Source organism: Eubalaena glacialis, chromosome 18 (genome assembly GCF_028564815.1).
Source record: "Eubalaena glacialis isolate mEubGla1 chromosome 18, mEubGla1.1.hap2.+ XY, whole genome shotgun sequence".
Lineage (NCBI taxonomy): Eukaryota > Metazoa > Chordata > Mammalia > Artiodactyla > Balaenidae > Eubalaena > Eubalaena glacialis.
This window is the reverse complement of record NC_083733.1, coordinates 18,866,264-18,883,730: the sequence shown is the minus strand read 5'-3', so window position 1 is coordinate 18,883,730 and position 17,467 is coordinate 18,866,264. Positions and strand designations below refer to the sequence as shown.

General features: G+C 52.3%; 1 protein-coding gene across 5 annotated transcripts in view; it reads left to right on the top strand.

Annotated features, from left to right (window-relative positions):
• Positions 1 to 16,732, top strand: part of DUS2 (dihydrouridine synthase 2) — a 43,674-nt gene extending 26,942 nt beyond the window's left edge. For 4 of the 5 annotated variants that reach the window (XM_061172938.1, XM_061172936.1, XM_061172939.1 and 1 more), the window contains 10 exons: positions 2,523 to 2,570; positions 6,309 to 6,374; positions 6,552 to 6,622; positions 8,618 to 8,704; positions 10,043 to 10,211; positions 12,659 to 12,780; positions 13,390 to 13,539; positions 14,686 to 14,773; positions 15,843 to 15,916; positions 16,151 to 16,732. In XM_061172938.1, the coding sequence (XP_061028921.1) occupies positions 2,523 to 2,570; positions 6,309 to 6,374; positions 6,552 to 6,622; positions 8,618 to 8,704; positions 10,043 to 10,211; positions 12,659 to 12,780; positions 13,390 to 13,539; positions 14,686 to 14,773; positions 15,843 to 15,916; positions 16,151 to 16,388 (1,113 nt within the window). In that variant the 3' untranslated portion in view covers positions 16,389 to 16,732. The remainder of the gene's footprint in view (positions 1 to 2,522; positions 2,571 to 6,308; positions 6,375 to 6,551; positions 6,623 to 8,617; positions 8,705 to 10,042; positions 10,212 to 12,658; positions 12,781 to 13,389; positions 13,540 to 14,685; positions 14,774 to 15,842; positions 15,917 to 16,150) is intronic. The other variant, XM_061172940.1, reaches the window with a different exon arrangement.
• The last annotated feature ends 735 nt before the right edge of the window (positions 16,733 to 17,467 follow it).

The following is a 17,467-nucleotide window of genomic DNA, read 5'->3' as shown; positions in this document are numbered from 1 at the left end:
AGTAGAGGCAGGGAACCTTGATTTGACCAGAGGGTTGGGAAGTGGGTAGTGAAGAGGAAGCAGAGGAACACAGGATTGAAAATCTTGGTTGGGACCAGATTAGCTGAACTTTGATTTTAGATACCTCTGATCTTTTTCGAACAGAGAAGGCTTGTGATCAGAAACTTAGTTTCTTCCCCCAGGGGAAACCAATGTTACTAGTTTCTTGTGTGTCTTTCCAAATATATTCTATAAATAGAAATACTAATCTGGAAGCCATGTGTCTAGTGGATTCAAGTGGAAAGAGGCCAGAGGTCAGGATACAGATGTCGGAGATGAGTGTTTTGGGTCCACAGGAGAGACCAGGGATGGACACAAGAGAAGCCAAATTGGAGCAGAATTTGATAGCACTTGGCTGGCAAATGATTGGACTGGGAGTGGGAGGCAGGGTGAGTGGTGGGGGTAGAGGGAGGAAAGACTGGCAGCCAGGAAGACGGTAGGTCTTCAGTGTCATCAGGACTGCTGGAGGAAGAGGATGTTTGGAGCGGATAACAAGGACAGCTTGGGGTTGGCTGAGTGTGAGGCACCAGAGGGATACCTGCAGGGCCGCCCCTGGGAACCTTATCACAGGGTGCGAGGGTCTGCAGTGTAGACATAACAGATGTCCCCATAGCCCACTGCCCAGAGTTAGCCACTCTGCTTTCAGGAGTTACTTGGCCTGGAGACCTTTGATTTAGGCCAGGAGGCTGAAGACTGCCTGAGGGAAAGGCCCTTTGGATGCTTGAAATCCAGAGGGCCTTGTGGACAGCTGCTTCAAGGAATCGTGGAGGTTTGAAATTGTCTATGAGGAGTTGAAAACATCAGGCTCTGTTTTGCTACCTTCTAATTACTCCTTTGTGTGCCTGAGTTATGTACAGAGCAGAGTTGGAGTTGAAATTGTTGGAATACTCTCCCTGAGATTGTGGAGTGAAAAAAGCAAGGAGCAGAATTGTATAGGGTGTATCACCATTTATATATGGGGGATGGGGAATGAAAATATATATTTACTTTTCTTTTTATACAATATATTTGGAAAGACACACAAGAAACTGGTGACACTGGTTTCCCCTGGGGAAGGAAACTAAGCTTTAACTTGGTTTTGCATAGGGAATAAATTCCCCTTGTAGGGGTGCTCTTCAAAATAATTAACAACAGTCACAGCACTGGCACTGACCAGTCAGAACAGATACCTCCCAGTGTGCTGTACCAGTACATGCCAGCTGAATATCTGCTCTCTTCTCATGGTTCAAAAACTTAAGTCATGTTAAAAAAATTAATTGAATAGTTTTCCCTCCTTCTAAGGAGGGAGAGTTCTTACTCTTTATCCTTTTGAACCTTTAAGATTTTTAATATGTTGCCTATTCTAAAAAGCAAGTTAAGTTAAATAGAAAGGGAGGAAGGAAGGAAATACCAATTGGAAAAGCCATTGTTGTCGAAGGGGCAGTGAGACTGGATTTTAGATCCTGTGGTTCAATAAGGAAGGGCCGGATCGTGTGTGAGGTGAAGGACAGACGGAGTCAGGGTGAGTGGCCAGGGCTTCCTGAAGGCCTGTAAGGTTTGTATCTGGAGGTAGTCCAGGGCTAGTAGCTCTGTTCTTTTAGTTCTCCTCTGAAATGCAGGCTCAGTCTGCGCTGGTTCTCTCTGGTTCTAATGTGTAGTTCTTAAACATGAAATTAAACTGTAATAACTGAATTTAAACCTTCTGAGCACATTCCTTGAGCATTCATTAGTATGTAGTCTATATACTTGACAGCATATATTTATTGGATTTGTTTTTCTCCCCTTCACCTCACTCTTAATGGGTTCAGATTTTTAACATTCTCCCCTCCTCCACTTATTAAAGTAATTCATACCATTGCCCAGGACTTGGATAATATAGAAAAGTACAAAAAAGAACAATAAAATCACCAGTAATCACACCGTCAAGAGACAGCCCCTGGTGTTAATGCTGAGATTTAAGTGACTACAGGGGTTGTTGATTCCATTAGCTAGGGCTTTTGTTAGAGTTTGACATTGGTCTGGGTGCTCAGGACTGGGCCGGCCATTGTTGCTGGCAGGGTATCAGGGCCTGGACAAGGTTTGGAGGTTGTGTGCCTCTGAGTGGCTTTGCTGGCAGAGGTGGTGTCCAAGCAAGTGACGGTAGGATAGGAAGAAGTTGCATTTGATCTCATTTCAAAGGAAGAATGACCCATTGTTTTCTTAAGGGCTTGGCAGATGGTGGGGTTTAGTTTATTAAGGCACTGAGACCCTGGGTAGGAAATGGGCAGTCCTGAAAAATGATTTTTTAGAACCCACTTCTAGATAGATCTGTGGGTCTTGCTAAGGGGATCAGAGTGCTGGCTTTTAGAATTCATCAAACTGATCCCTGATGTTTTGGGCACAGGCGATTGCCAGTGGACCTTGGTTCCTTGGAGGCAAGTGCTGGGGTACTGCCAGGATGCCATACCACAGGGAGGAGCCACCCTCCTCCAGCTGTAAGAGCCCCTCTGTGTGCTTTTCCTTAGGGAGGAATGGGAGCTGCCCTGCTATCAGATCCTGACAAGATTGAGAAGGTAAGTCCTGCATGAGTGAAAGCAGAGGTCCTTAAACATGCCTATGAACTAGAGTTGCCTGGAACACCTCCCCTACCCTTCCCCCAGATTTAGAGAATCAGTCACTCCACCTGGGGTCTGGAAAGTTTTTCAAAGGCTTTCCAGTGATTTTGACATATAGCCAGGTTCAGAAACCCCTGAGCCAGCCTGCAGTAGCCTTGGAGTTCCTTAAAAGCCCAGGGCTAGGGACATGTCAGTAGAGAGCCAGGGGTCCTGAGGACTCATTTAGAGCCGCCTCTGTATTGCCTCTCTCCCTTCTGAGAAGATCATGAGAGCATATGCCAGGCTACCTGTGGGTGGTGGGCAGGCTCAGTGGCTGTGTGTGTCAGGATGTAGGGGATTGCCCTCTCCCCGGGGGCTTGATGAGAGCATCAGTGGGTGCCCTGCACACTGGTGGAGTCCACCATCAGTATGAGAGCAGGCCAGGCCAGGCCAAGGCCATACAAGGTAAGCTGAAGTTAGTCTCCTCTGATCTCCTTCCCTTGGTGATTCTGGTGGCCAGGTTTATGAGGCCTTAGGGTCAGGTTGATGTTTGCCACCAGTGTTGTGAGCTGCCAGTACATGTGGGAGTGACATTTTCTGCCATACCACATGCACCTTTTACTTTCCTCTCGCAGTTCACCAGCTTTTTCCTTGCTGCTCCCCTTAGCTCCTTTGATTTCCTTTTCATTCTCCATCCCCACTTCCACCTCTGGGCTTTAAGCCTCCTAGTGCCTCCCATAGGCTAGAGCAACTTGGGATAAGGCACCACCATTAAGAGCTGCCACTGCTGTGTCAGCAGCTCAACCCTGTTATTTTTCCAGCCCCACTGTGTCTGGGATCTAGGAAAATTCGCGTGTTTATGGGCTAGGTGCCTCCTCATTTTTCCCGTGTGTGGACAGGCACAGATAATGACCTCCAGTCAGACACCTCTATGCAGGCTGGAGTGGATGTGGACAACTGTGGATTCCACGCTTAGGGAAGGGGCCTCAGTAGCGGGTGGTTTGCTTCACAGCACATACATACAGGCATTTCTGTTATCCTCTGGCCTCCTGGCTTCTCCCACCCATGCTGTTGGCTCTGTCCTCGCCACTGCCCTTCTTTGGGCACATTTCTCACATGAGGCAGCAGACTTAACACCCCCCCTCAGAAGCTCAGTTCATTTCGTTAATTCTCTGGTTGGCAGGGTGGTCGGTTGAGCCAGGTCGGGCTAGTGGACAGGTTTTGCCTTGTGAAAGAGAGGTTGCAGGCTTCTACAGTAAAGCCAAATGAGACTCAGGAAGAGTGGGATGGATTAGATTCAGGCTCAAATTGTGCTGGCAAACTGGGTGAGCTGGATGAGAGCTTTGTATGTCCTTCCAGGCTTGGTGTTTTAGGTCCATGGTTCCATCTGTGGGAGCATCTCAGGACCACCTTAGAGATTTTTTCAAAATAAGACTGCTTGTTTGGGGGCGATGAAAATTTTTGGAAATAGATAGTGGTGATGGTTGTACGACATCTTGAGCTAATGCCACTAAATTATACACTTAGAAATGGTTAAGACAGACAATTGTATGTATATATGTTTTACCACAATAATAATTTTTTTAAAAGGATGCTATCTATTGAGAATTCTGCATATTCTTGGGGTAGACAGAGGCAGAGAGGGGGTATCAGTCTTTTGAAAAAGCTTCCCAGGTGACTCTGGTGTACCCTCCCTGGATTAAGAACCTCAGTTTAAGACTCTTTATCAGTAATAGCCTCTCTCTGACCCTTGCCCCAGATTCCCTGGGCCCCCGGCTGCTCAGGGCATCCCCTTGTGTGCACTGCACTTGGGCCATGGCTAACAATCAGCAGGGCCAGGACTTGAGCTCAGTTCTCACTGATTCCCAGGCCTGTGCTTTCCCATCCTCCTGCCTGCCCCCTCCCCAACAACCAGGGGAGCCAAAGTCTGCTTTTCCTGAGTCAGCCAGTGGATCTGGGGAGACGTGCCTGCCCGTGGGTAGATATGCCCAGATACCGGCCCGTCTCAGGTCCTTTTCCCCCACAGACTTTTCACGCCACAGAGACATGGGGTGTGGCTTGGATCTGGGAGAGTTGGGTCCAGGAGAGGTTCTGCTAGAGTCTGACCAAAAGACAGACTCTATTTGCCCTTTCCTCTCAGTGTGACTCTTGCAAAGGGCTAGGACTTTTCGTTACTAATTTCCTTCCTGGTCCTGAACATGCACGTGAAATGAACAGAAAACGAACTGAAGAAGGTGCTTAGAGTTGCTTGGATAAAATACACCAAGAGGAAGTTCTGCAAAACAGAGAACTGGGTCAAACCAGCTGATGTTGCTTAAATCACCAGACATCAGAGGATTCTGAGTCAGCACTTGCAAAGGAACCCTCCAGAGATTGTATTGTCAGCTTGAAGGACAGGACTAGAGTGAGAATTTTTATTGTGTATCTTGATGGATCTGGCATTCCCTCTTCCTCCCTTAAAGGGCAGGTGCCCCTTTAAGCCCTGCCAGAGTCACCCTAGGACCTCAGGCCCAGTCAGCCTCCTGGGGCAGCACCTGGGGACTGTTCCTTCCTGTCAGTCTCTGGCAGTTGTGCCTGGGCCAGTAGGCCCTGTCTTGCCCATGATCTGTCCTATCAGCCCAGGCTCTTTGTCTAATGTCTCCTGGAGGGGCCTGCCTTAGCCTGTCCCTGAGAGAAAGGCCTCCTTCACTGGTTCTTGTGACCTGGCTCTCTACTGCCCCCACCTGTCTAGAACCAGACTGGCAGCTGCTGCCTGGATGTCCCCTCTGCTCTGCTGGACCAGGGATCCAGTTTCTTGGAAGAGGGCTCTTGGCATCACCTTCCCCCTAGCTTGCCTCGCCCAAAATTTTTGATGAGGGAAGAAGATAAAGATAGCAAGGTCACAGACATGCAGTGTCATCTACACCTTTCTTGATCTCTGACTCTTTGTCTGGACTTGCTACTTCCCTGACACTTTCCTGTGTGACTTTCTTGATCTTTATTTGGAGTCCTTTGCAATTACTATGCAAAATAAACACTTTTAAATATGTTGACTATGTTGTCTTTTCCTTTGCCAGTTTCATTCCTGTATATCTGACTCCCCTAAAGAGAGGGGGTACCTGAGGACAGGGCCCAGGACCTGCTCAAACTTTCCTGCTCACTCACTTGGCAGATCCTGGAACAGCACTCAGGAAACATGCCTTCAATCAGGAATGGAGCTGTGAGCCATGTGTTCTCAACCAGGGTTAGGCCTCAGAATCATTTTGAGGAGGGAATGTGTTGGGCAGAGTCTTTTGAAATCACATATTCCTAAGCCCTGTCCCTAGAGACTCATTCAGGAAAGATGAGGTGGAATCTAAGATTCTGTATTTCTTAGGCGCTCCAGGTGATTCTGATGTTTGCCCTGGCAAAGGATCACTGTGTTCTGTACAAGCATGCATGCAGATCCATTCATGCATTCATTCACTCATTCATTCATTTACCAAATATATGTATACTGCTATGTACCAGGCAAGGGGCTGCTGGTGCTGGGGCTCTAGCAGAGAAAAAGGTGAACTCCTTCCCTCATGGAGCTTCCATGTATATGCGTGCAACAGGCGCATTCACATGGACACGTACATGGACATAAACATGTCCATGCCACTGGGCCGCACAGGTCTGGAGCAGAATTCATTAGTACAAGCAGTTGTGGTGTTTGTTCCAGAAGAGGCAGATGCTCTTGTATTCTCCCCGCTGCAGATCCTCAGCACTCTTGTTAAAGGGACACAGAGACCTGTGACCTGCAAGATTCGCATCCTGCCATCGGTAAATATCTTACATCTGAAGGTCCATTTTCTCTGGGGATGCTGATTTGGGGGTGTGAATGATTCTTGAGGGGCTGAATTAGGTTTGGAGGAGGGGGTAGAGCTGAGCCCACTTTAGGAGCTGGCAGCTGCTCCCTCTGTGGCTTCAGTAAACACTCTGTGTGGTCCTGTCCCTCAGCTGGAAGATACCCTGAGCCTTGTTAAGCGAATAGAGAGGACCGGCATTGCAGCCATCGCGGTTCATGGGAGGTGAGTGGTTGCCTTTCTAGTGACTGACTTGCAGGGAGGTCCCTAGCCATCTTAATGATTCTTCACCAGACCCCAGGTGACTACCAGCTTCTCTTCTACATATACAGCCTAGCTCTGCTTAGCTCACTGACATCCCCTAAGTTCAGAGGGCAGTCAAACTCTTTATGGGGGTTGCATTTTTCTTTGTTTCATTCATTGAGCATCTACTGGTGGTAGGCACTACACCAAGATTTAGAGATACAGAGAGACCAATGGGAAGGAGAAACACCCCTACCCTCAAGACGTGTAAATGGTAGAGAATGAGTGATTTGCTCAAAATTATATCACGTAGCCAGGAAGTGGTGGAATTAGAAATCTGACTCTGAATCTCATTTTCTTTACACTACATTCAGCAATAGCTCCTCCCTTGAATGACCCCAGGCAGATTGCTCTTCTTTTAAAGGCACTGCCTCTTTTGTCTGCCCCTGTTGGACTGCCAGCTGTCACAGTGACTACTTTAAACAGTCCTTGAATCTGCTGTCTACTGAGAGCTGAGGTATTGCTGAAGGCTACCCTTGGTTTCCCAGTCGAACTCGCTCCCCGTGTCCAGGATATACTTTTGTACAGAATCCCAGGTCAGCAGACTTTGGCCAGGGTGACCTCTCTTTTGAGTGGTGTTCCTTTTGAGTTCAGGCGTCTTGTAGGAACAGTGCATTTTTTGCTGGTTGTACCTGTTACAGCATTTTCAGAGAAGGGAACCCAGAACTCCAACACATAAAACCAGAGAAGCAGAGCTGTGCGTGTTGAAGCCAGCAGGGGGTGGTGAAAGGCTACACACGCGTACACACAGGCCCCCCCCTGGAGGCAGCAGGCTCTGGGCTCAGACTGCCTGGTTTCAAATCCCAGGTCTGGGTTCAAATCCCAGGTCTGCTGCTTGTTGGCTGTGTATCCTTGGACAAGTCATTTAACCTCTCTGAGCACCACAGTCCTCATTTGGAAATTAAGATAATTTCTGCTTGATAGGGTTGTCATGAGGCTTTTATGAGATTATGAATATACAGCCTTGGCATAGTGCCTGGCATAGAGTGTTCTCTGAATAAATAAACCTATTCCTTTTTCCCAGTAGTTGGAAACACTAGGAAGACAGATTTGGGCGAGTTTAAAGAGGGACTTTCAGGCCATCAAAGCTGTTAAGGATGGGCTAGAATTGGGCTGCTGGGGGTGCAGGGAGGTGGAGGTGGAGGCTGGGTTGATAGGGCTTTCTAAGGCCCTGTGGCCCCTGACACTTTTGTTGAGGAGTATAGCAGAGGGACACATGCAGGTAGGACCTGGGCAAGGGCTTTCTGGTCGACCACATCTCTGGCTTGTCCCTGTGCACAGCTCAAGTTAGGGCTTACCTTAGCATCCCTAAGACTCACTCACTCATACACAAGAGCTTCTTGCAGTTGACCTTGGATGCAGGGGCCCTGGGTTGTGGTCTTGCCTCCCCTGCGGCTCTTTGTGACAGCCATGGTCTGTGGCCTGCTCTGGTTGCCGGGCCTACCCTGTGCCAGGTGCCTCTCCCCAGGATCAGCTGCCCAACTTGGCCTCAGCACACGCAGCTGTGTGGGAGTGGCCAGTCTGAGTGGCAGCAGCTGTTCCCAGTCCCTCTGGGAGGCCAAGACCGGGACAGTAGGGGTAGCATTCTTAAGGCACCGTCCCTCATCTCTGGCAGAGGCAAGGGGAAGCTGGGGAGTGGCGGTGTGACCACCCACATCGGCTTCCTGCAGCCATGCCTCACCTGCAGACCTTTGAGAGCTGGACTTGCCTTCTCAGCATGGACCTGTGCTGCCCCTGTCTGGCACAACAGAGGTCAGGGAGAGCTGTCCCCTGTAGCCCAGAGCCCTGTCCCTGCTGGCCACATGGCCTTCCTGAGGTTCAGCAAGGAGGACAGTAGGATTTGGCTGACATAACCCGGTGCTAAGTGTGACATGACCTTTGGCACTCAGCCCCCAGCCCCATCTCTTTATCTCCAAGGAAGCGGGAGGAGCGACCTCAGCACCCTGTCAGCTGTGAAGCCATCAAAGCCATCGCCGAAACCCTCTCCATTCCTGTCATAGCCAAGTAAGCCTCCCTTCTTCCTCGTTTATTTTTTTATGCCTCGCTTCACTCAGAAGGGATTTGAACTGACAAACAGAAAATGGAATGCGATAGCATCAAAAAATGACTGTAAGAGAAAAGAAAAAAAGGGTGTGACAAAAATGAACTTGGCAATGAGGCTGAGAAGGGCCCATTGTGTCCCTTGGCCTCTGTTGAGTGGCCGATGTAGGTATGCAGTAGACAGGGACCCAGGACATTCCTATGCACGGGTTGAGGTGGGAGTGTTCAGGGAGAGCAAGAGAGTGGCTGCTGAAACAGGCCCAGGGGAAGGTGACATCACACCCAGAGTTAGGTGTGTAGGGTGTAGGGTGAGGCGTCTCAAGCCAGAGCACAGAGAGCCATGGCTCAGGAGCATGAGGCAGGCCACAGACCAAAGCCCAGATGAGCCCAGATCCTGGACAGTGACAGGACCAGAACCTAGACTGGCAGGTGTGAGGTACCGATGACCAGCCCAAAGGCTTAGCAGTAAGACAGCAGTGTCCTGTTGCCACTGGGGAGCTGGCTTGTGTGGGCCAGTCGGGAGTCCAGCTCAACCCTGTACCTGCCTGATGGCAGGTTGGGAACAGAGAAGTTCTGAAGCCCTAAAGCCCTGACAAAAGGCATGCCTGACTGGAGGGAGGGACGGGGTAGCTAAGGGTGGGGTGGTCCCCAGGCCAAGGAGTGTTAGGGGTGGCTTGGAGAGAGGGTAGGGCTACTCGAGACCCTGGACCCTGTTGCTGCTGTTGCCACCTGAGGGGGGTTCCCCCACCCCCATCCTCACACACAGTGCTGTCTCTGGGCTGAGGCTGCTGCCTGGCTCCTAATGGAACAGACAAAGAGCAGTTTCCAAGGGGCCACAGAGTGGCTGAAAGGGAAATTGCAACCAAACTGGGCCTCCTTCCTTCCTCTCATGACCACCACTGCGTCTGTTCCCTCTCTAGGGTTTTGACCCAGCCGTCAGTGGGCATATAGGTGCCCCAGCCTGGGGGTTTTCCTGTGATCCCTGTATCCACGTACAGACCCCATCCTTCGGATGTGGGCTGGCTTTAGCCACTGTTCGGAATGAGGGGGAAGGAAGGTAAACGCTCCGGAGTACCTCTTAAGTGCCAGGCACGGTTTGGACTGCTTTATTTTGTTATCTCACTTGGTGCTCCTGACCCCACAGTGGGGTGTGTGTTATAATCTCCAGTGTCCCGAAGCTCTCGTAGCTGAAGGACTTCGCCAAAGCCACACACTGAATAAGTGGCAGATTTAGGAGTTGCCTTTTTCTGAAATTGCTTATACAAGGATGGGGATACCCCTCACCCCACTGTTGCTTTTCAGTGGAGGATCTCACGACCACATCCAAGGATATTTGGATATAGAGGACTTTCGACAAGCCACGGCAGCCTCTTCAGTGATGGTGGCCCGAGCGGCCATGTGGAACCCATCCATCTTCCTCAAGGAGGGTCCACGACCCTTGGAGGAGGTCATGCAGAAGTACATCAGATACGTATGTCTATGCACTTTTTCAAAACAAACATTTCTCACTGTCTGCCACGTTCCTGCAGAAAGTGCTTTGGGTGAGCCCCCAGCCCCCAGCAGCTCTCCTTTTCTTTTCTCTTTTTAAAAATTTATTATTTATTCATTTATTTATTTTTGGCTGAATTGGGTCTTCGTTGCTGTGCGCGGGCTTCCTCTAGTTGCGGCGAGTGGGGGCTACTCTTCGTCGCGGTGCGCGGGCTTCTCATTGCGGTGGCTTCTCTTGTTGCAGAGCATGGGCTCTAGGCGCACGTGCTTCAGTAGTTGTGGCACACGGGCTCAGTAGTTGTGGCTCGCGGGCTCTAGAGCGCAGGCTCAGTAGTTGTGGCGCACAGTCTTAGTTGCTCCGTGGCATGTGGGATCTTCCCGGACCAGGGCTCGAACCCGTGTCCCCTGCATTGGCAGGCGGATTCTTAACCACTGCGCCACCAGGGAAGCCCCTCTCCTTTTCTTTTTAGTGTAGCATAGCATTGGGTCTCCCTGGCTGCAATGTGAAGAGCAGGGTGCTGGGGAGGCATGGCCCTACCATCGCCCCCTTCTAAAGCTTTCAAGGTGTGAGGATCATAGCAAGGGCTTCTGGATCCAGGATGCAGTTGGGGCCCCAAACACATGATATCTTTCTCTTAGTCTCTGTCACCCCCTGCCCCCCTACACATACACACGCGTGCACAATGACAGTGGTGTCTGTGTCACTCATGCCAGTGGGTTGGCACCAGAGGAGCCACAGCCAGGAGGAGCCATTGTAGCTGTTGTGAGGACAGATTCTCTCCGTAAAGACGTGTCAACTGGTCGTCAGTCATAGTCACTTCTAAACGTCTTCTCTTGCTAATTCCCAGAATGCTTTAGCCTCTGACTTAGGAAATAGCCTAACTTTGACCCTCTCCTCAGGGAATAGCTTTTTCTTCTCACCCGGGGTTTGATGGTAGTGCCCGGGCATTTCCCTGTAAAGGAGTTTTTTGGCACCTGCACTATTTCCTTGGCACTGCCCTGGCACCCTGTGAGACTCTGACCAGCTGTGCATATCTGTCGGCAAAGACAGTGAGTGGTCCTCAAATTCCTCAGTGAGTTGGGCCTGAGCAGAGAGTGCAGCCCTCACCCTGAGCAGACTTCCACCCTCCCCTTCAGTCCTGCAGCTCCTACCCACCTGGGGTGTCAGGAGCTTCTCAGATCCTCAGGCTGCCATGGGCAGTTGTGGCTGCCATGACATGTGGGTGTCCCCAGGGCTGTGCAAACTGGGGGTGGTAGGAGGCCCTGAGGCCTGTGCCCAGAGCTGGGCAGCCTCTGTTCTAGAGCCTCTTCTGCTTGACGCTGCAGCCTTCATCCCCTTGGTTCTGGGTGTCCTGTTGGGCAGGTTGGCTCTCCAATGGCCTGGGTCAACCAGAGGCAAGGGGGGCTTAGCTCAGTCTAGGTCGGCCGGCTGGCAGGTCTGTGGCAGGGAAGGCACGTTCAGTAGTGCCAAGCTTGCTCACTGGCTGAAAGGTGATGTTATTCTTCCTTCTCAGCCCGTCCCTTGGCAACTCCTCAAGAGGGTGTGTTGGGCCAGAGAAAGGGAGTGGCTTTCAAGCATAGGCAGGGCTGCTTCTGGTCCAGCCAGGTGCCTTCTGTCCCAAACAAGCTGAATCAAGGCCTTGCTGCCAGCCGTGGCTTACCCACGTATCCCTGCTTTGTCCTGAGCATGTGGTGGCACCTCCAAGGCACTGAAGACATAGGCCTTGCTGGAGGTATTAGAAGATTTGATAGGGGGCGAGAGGGGGAGAGGGTTCTGGGGGGCTGGGGCACCCTTTACCCACTGCTCTCCTGCCTGCCCCAGCCAGGCCGACTTCCACTGGGTATCCCTGGGCAGTTGTTTGGCCTCCCTGAGCCTGCATTTCCCAGTCTGAGTAGTGGTAACTACTTGTTTAGCTCAATGAAGTGACAAGTAACACGTGCGAACATGCTTGGTCAATGGTGCTGGACTTTTCCCATGCTGGGAGAAATTGGAGACAGGCTGTTTAAGATGTGGAAGGGGCAGGCACTCACTATGGTTATAAGGAGTAGAAGAATCTCACCCCTGTCCTGGGGCTGGTCCTGCCACACCAGAACTTGGCTGTTCCCCCCTCCCTGCCTTGGAAGATGCTCGGCAACAGGTCCTCTGTGGTAGCCGATGCAGGAGGAGCTCCCTGCACATCTGGACCTTAGTCAGGCTGTCCAGTAGAGTGTGCTCCTGACTGTGGGCCTCAGCTGTGACCCTCAAGCATTGTGCCACTGACTAGAGGAGTAGATGGCCAAGATGGAGAGGGCTCTTTTATGGGGTCACACTGCCTCGGCTGCAAGCCCCTCTGATGCCCCCTTGGAGCCCCTTTTCCTGCCATCAGAGCAGAGCTCAGGCCTCAGAGCCTGCCTGGGCAGCAAGGGGGCTCATGGCAGTTCTTCTCTCAGGCTGTGCAGTATGACAACCACTACACCAACACCAAGTACTGCTTGTGCCAGATGCTACGAGAACAGCTGGAGTCGCCCCAGGGGAGGTTGCTCCATGCCGCCCAGTCTTCCCAGGAAATTTGGTGAGAGGGGCAATGGGCTGTTCATCTGTCCTTGCAGACATTACCCAGACTTGACCCTGAGCCCTAAGCTGACTCTACCAGGGGACCCAAGTATCTTGTGAGCTCAAGAGGATAACTCTCAAGAGTATCACTCTGTAGCTCTGCGTGGTACCTCAGTTTAGGCTTGGCCTGTGTGTGGTCAGGGCGGGAAGTGGGGAACCAGTCAGTGGTCAAGCCTCCGTGTCTTCCTCCCACGGGCCTGCATGAGGACAAGGCTGTGCATATCCCCAGTGCTTGGTCAGCATAGCTCAACTCACTCACTGCTGGCTAGGGACACCTGCCCATGTGTTCCTCCTCAGAAGAGAGGCTGCAGGTGACCTTTGGAATCTATTCCACCCAGCCCAGCCTGCCCTCCAGTGCTCACGCTCAGGGACCTGCATTCATTCTCCATCTGTCAGTTCAGGCTGATCACAGGGGTGTGTAGAAAGCACCTTCTGATGGCTAGGCCCTGGTGGTGTTTGGGTATATGTGGGGGGCATTTCTCAGTGGTGGGGCCCTGGGCTCCTGCAGTAGTTTCCTGAATGCTGGCTCCACTAAGGGGCTTCCCCTACTCTGCTTGTCCCTTCATAGTGAGGCCTTTGGCCTTGGTGCCTTCTGTGAGGAGACCACACGAGAGCTGGACGCCCGGCGGGCCAAACTCTTGGCCAGGAGCCCAGAAGAGGTGGAGGAGCCAGCTGAAGACACCTCTGGTATCATTAAGATGGCTGTCAAGTTTGACCGGTAGGTCTCCAGCTTGGCCTCAGCTTGGGCCAGGGCCAGTGTCCTCAGGTCTGACTGGGCCAGCAAGCTGGCTGCCATCCATGGTTAATGCCAAGCTTAGGGACCACAGATCTCCTTGGTTTGGATGCTTGTTCTCAGTTTTCAGCAACCCAAAGAAGGCACTTTGGAGAAGACAGTCGCTGAAAGCCCAGGCAGTGCTGTCAGGGTTGTGCATGCTGTCCCTAGGGTGACTAAACTATACCTTTTTCCTGACCCACCCCTTCCCACAACTCAGGCTGGGGAGACTTGTCCCCTCTGTTCCTCAAAGTCTGTGTTTTCTCCTTGGCCCTCAGGAATTAGCTGCCTGCAGGGAGCTCCAGAATAGCAGCAGGACCTAAAGCCTCATCTGGCTAAGCAGCCTACCCTCACTGCCCCTCGCTAGCCCTGTGGTGCCCTCTCTAGGCAGAAATAGCCTCAGGCCAATTATTGCCTCAGACTGTGACTCAGCTTTGAATGGGGCCCTCATCCTTGTCTCTGCGATCTGGAATCTGAACCTTTCTGGGGTCCCCAGGCCCAGACCAGGAGTCAGTCTTGTCTGGCAAAGTCTTGGGAGGAGGGATGTAGGCACAGCTGTTGGGCAGTCATATCCAGGGAGAGCTCCTGGTGGGAAGCTGGAACATGGCGCTTCCCACCCTGTTACCGCCTGACTCTGAAACTGGAGTCCACTGTGCCCAAGGCAGCAGCGGATCATCCTGACACTTGGTGGACATAATCAGGGTGGGCCCTGAGCTAGATCCTGAGACCACTGTATGGCCACCTGTGTCCCCACTCCCACCCACTCCCTCCTGATATTGTCTTGAGAGGCAAATTGTACCTTTCTTCTTGGCTGTTGAAGGCTGTTTTCCAGGCTGGAGCTCAGAGTGCTGGAGTTCACTTCCCATTCCAATTCCCCAAGCAACTGAAGCCCATCTTCCCTTTAGGTAGAACTCAGGCCCCAAGCCACTGGTGGGACAGAAATGGGAGCTCAAGGGAATAGGTGCAGGAGTCCTAAGGCAGCAGTTTGCTGTCCCAGTTCCTGCAGCTCCTACCAGGAACTGAGTAGGGCCCCTGCTGAGGAATGGAGTGCTCATGGTAGGTGGGCCCTGACACCTTTCCCTCCTTCCCCAGGAGAGCATACTCACCCCAGATCACCCCCAAGATGTGCCTGCTGGAGTGGTGCCGGAGGGAGAAGTTGGCACAGCCTGTGTATGAAACGGTGAGTTCCTGCCTGTGGCCTGCCCTGCATCCAGCCCACAGCACTCCCACGGCTAGTGCCGCCACCCCGAGTCCACCCACAGCTCGTACCTGCACTCCAGACTGCTTGGCTGGAGCCTGGCTTTGCCTTCTTTGCCTTCTAGCTCCTTCCCTTTGACAGTGGACCTGTTGTCTAGTTCTGGCCACTTTCATAAAACTGAACTAGAGGCCTGAGTAAGAGGCTGCTTCCGCCAGTCCCCTCCAGTGGCATTGCTTAGGCAGGAGAGACTTCTCTGGAGAGGGCCAATTGGCTTAGGAAGGACGCTCAAACCTAAAAGTTAGACTGACATGTTTTTGGACCAGGGCTCAGCCAGTGGGGCACAGAATTGGGCCCCATGTCTGGGGCCCCTCAGGGGAAACTTTGAGACAGTCTTGCTTCACTTTCTTTGGTCCCCATGGCCTGTTTAGGTTGCTCTGTCTCTTTTGGACTGGCCTTCTGACCTCCAAGCTTGTATCTTCTGGGCCTTGTGTTCCCTTCTGCCAGAGTGACTTTTCCAAAATGAATTTGATTCTGTCCCCCTTGCTCGCGTCCTCATCAGCTCCTCAGCGCCTTTGGGATCAAGCCCTACTACCTCAGCACAGAGCACGAGACCCCCATGTGTCTTTCTGCTTCAGGTCACATCCACTCAGCTCTCTGTCCGCCACATCACCTGGTCGCTCTGCCAGGTGTACCTTCTTTGCCCCAGTCCTTGTTCCCTCTCACTGCTTTGCCATCTGGTGAACTCCTTCTCATTTTGGGGGACCTGGCCCACCCAGATGTCAGTAGGAGGAAGCTCCATAGTCACATGCAGCTAAGGGCTCTGACGGACCTTTGCTTAGGTCCATGACAGAACTCCTGACACGCTGGGATGTCACTGACTGTTTGTGTATCTACCTTTCTTCCCTGGAAGATGCACTAGGCACTTCTGCTGGGGAGGAGCATGTGATACAGGTAGCCTTCATTTGATTTAGGTGGGAAGTACTTCCCTCCAGGGCTTGGCCCTCTTGCTCTCATGCAGCCATCCCTGTTTCCTTTGCTCTCTCTGTACCAGGTTCAACGGCCCCTGGATCGCCTCTTCTGTTCTGTTGTCACTGTTGCCGAACAAAAGTACCAGTCCACCTTGTGGTGAGTTTCCTTATCAGTGGGCATGAGGCTTGTCAGCAGGGCCTGATCCTCGCATTGGCCTGGGAGGGTTAGGGGGATGGTGTACCTGGGCAGTGGCATCCCTGGGCAGTGACCCCTTCCCTAGTTTTGTCAGAATCTCTGCCAAGGGCGTGTAGAGTAAGGCCTCCCAGACTCTAGTCCTGTAACCAGTCTGCCTGTCTCCCTGCCTTATTGCCCCATGCCTCGTCTGCCTAGGGACAAGTCCAAGAAACTGGCGGAGCAGGCTGCAGCCATCGTCTGTCTGCGGAGCCAGGGCCTCCCTGAGGGTCGGCTGGGTGAGGAGGGCCCCTCCTTGCACAAGCGCAAGCGGGAGGCCCCTGACCAAGACACTGGGGACCCCAGAGCTCAGGAGCCAGCCATGCCTGGGGAGCTGTGCAAGAAGCCCTTTTTAGCCTTGGCAAGTGGTAAAGAGAGCCCACTGGAAGGCTGGTGACTACCGTCCCTACCCTGGTCAGCCCCTCCCTGGGCCTGGCCCTAGGATGGCTATGGGTGCAGAGCATCAGCCAGATGCCACTGGACAACTTGTTGCCACTGCTGGCAGGAATTAAGAGGTTCTGGCCTGGGCCAGCAGCCTGGAGCACAGGCCAAGGGATCCTCAGAGTGCCCATCTCCTTTGGTGGGTCTGAGTAGCAGAGCCAAGTTCCCAGTGACCTCAGTATTTTCTTTGAAAACAGGAGCTTTTCAGGTGGCACCTCCCCAACCTGACATTGGTACAGTGCAATAAAGACACCCTCCACCCTTACCCATGGCTGGTTGCTTCAGCCTGGCACCTTTACACATGGACAGATGTCCTGGCATAATTATTCTGCTTCCACCCTCTGTGCAGAGCTGGGGCTTTCTAAAACATTTCTCCTACCCATCCTTATGAGTCTAGATGGAGGTGGTGGGTTGGTTATCACCTTTAATGCTCACTGGACTTGAGTTGAGCCAGGAAAGTCCAAGAAGCCCATTCTCCTGATGGTAAACCTGAGGTACTGGCCATCAGTTGGCTTTCCTGATGAGAGGTGATATGGAATCTGGGGGAATGATTAGGGTGTCTGGTGCCCTAGTAAGGGACCAGCTCAGGTGAGGGGGGGGGTGCTGGGTCTGACCCCAGCTAGAGCTCAGACCTGTGAGGTGCCTGCTCTGAGCAGAGGACACTGGAGACTGCTGATGGCAGCAATTTGGGGGCCTTGTGATTGCCTGCCCATGCCACTGCCCACCCCCCCTTCCGCCCCCACCATCCTGTTCGGGCCGGAAGGAAGTGGCAGATTCTCTTTAATTTTCTTCTGGCAGTGAGAAGCAAACAAACAGCTACTGCATCTTATGGGGCCTCCCCCACCCCGCTTACTGGGAGGGGCGTTCTGACCAAAGGTCCCTGCCCAGCACCGCCTCTGCTTCCTCAGCTGTAAACATGCTGCTTTTCCTCCCCTTTTCAAAGCTCTGTGAGGAGGGGGGATTCCCCTCTGGGCCAAGGCCTTGTTTCTCCCATCTACTCAGGGTCAGGCCCCTGTGCCAGTCAGTACCCCCAGC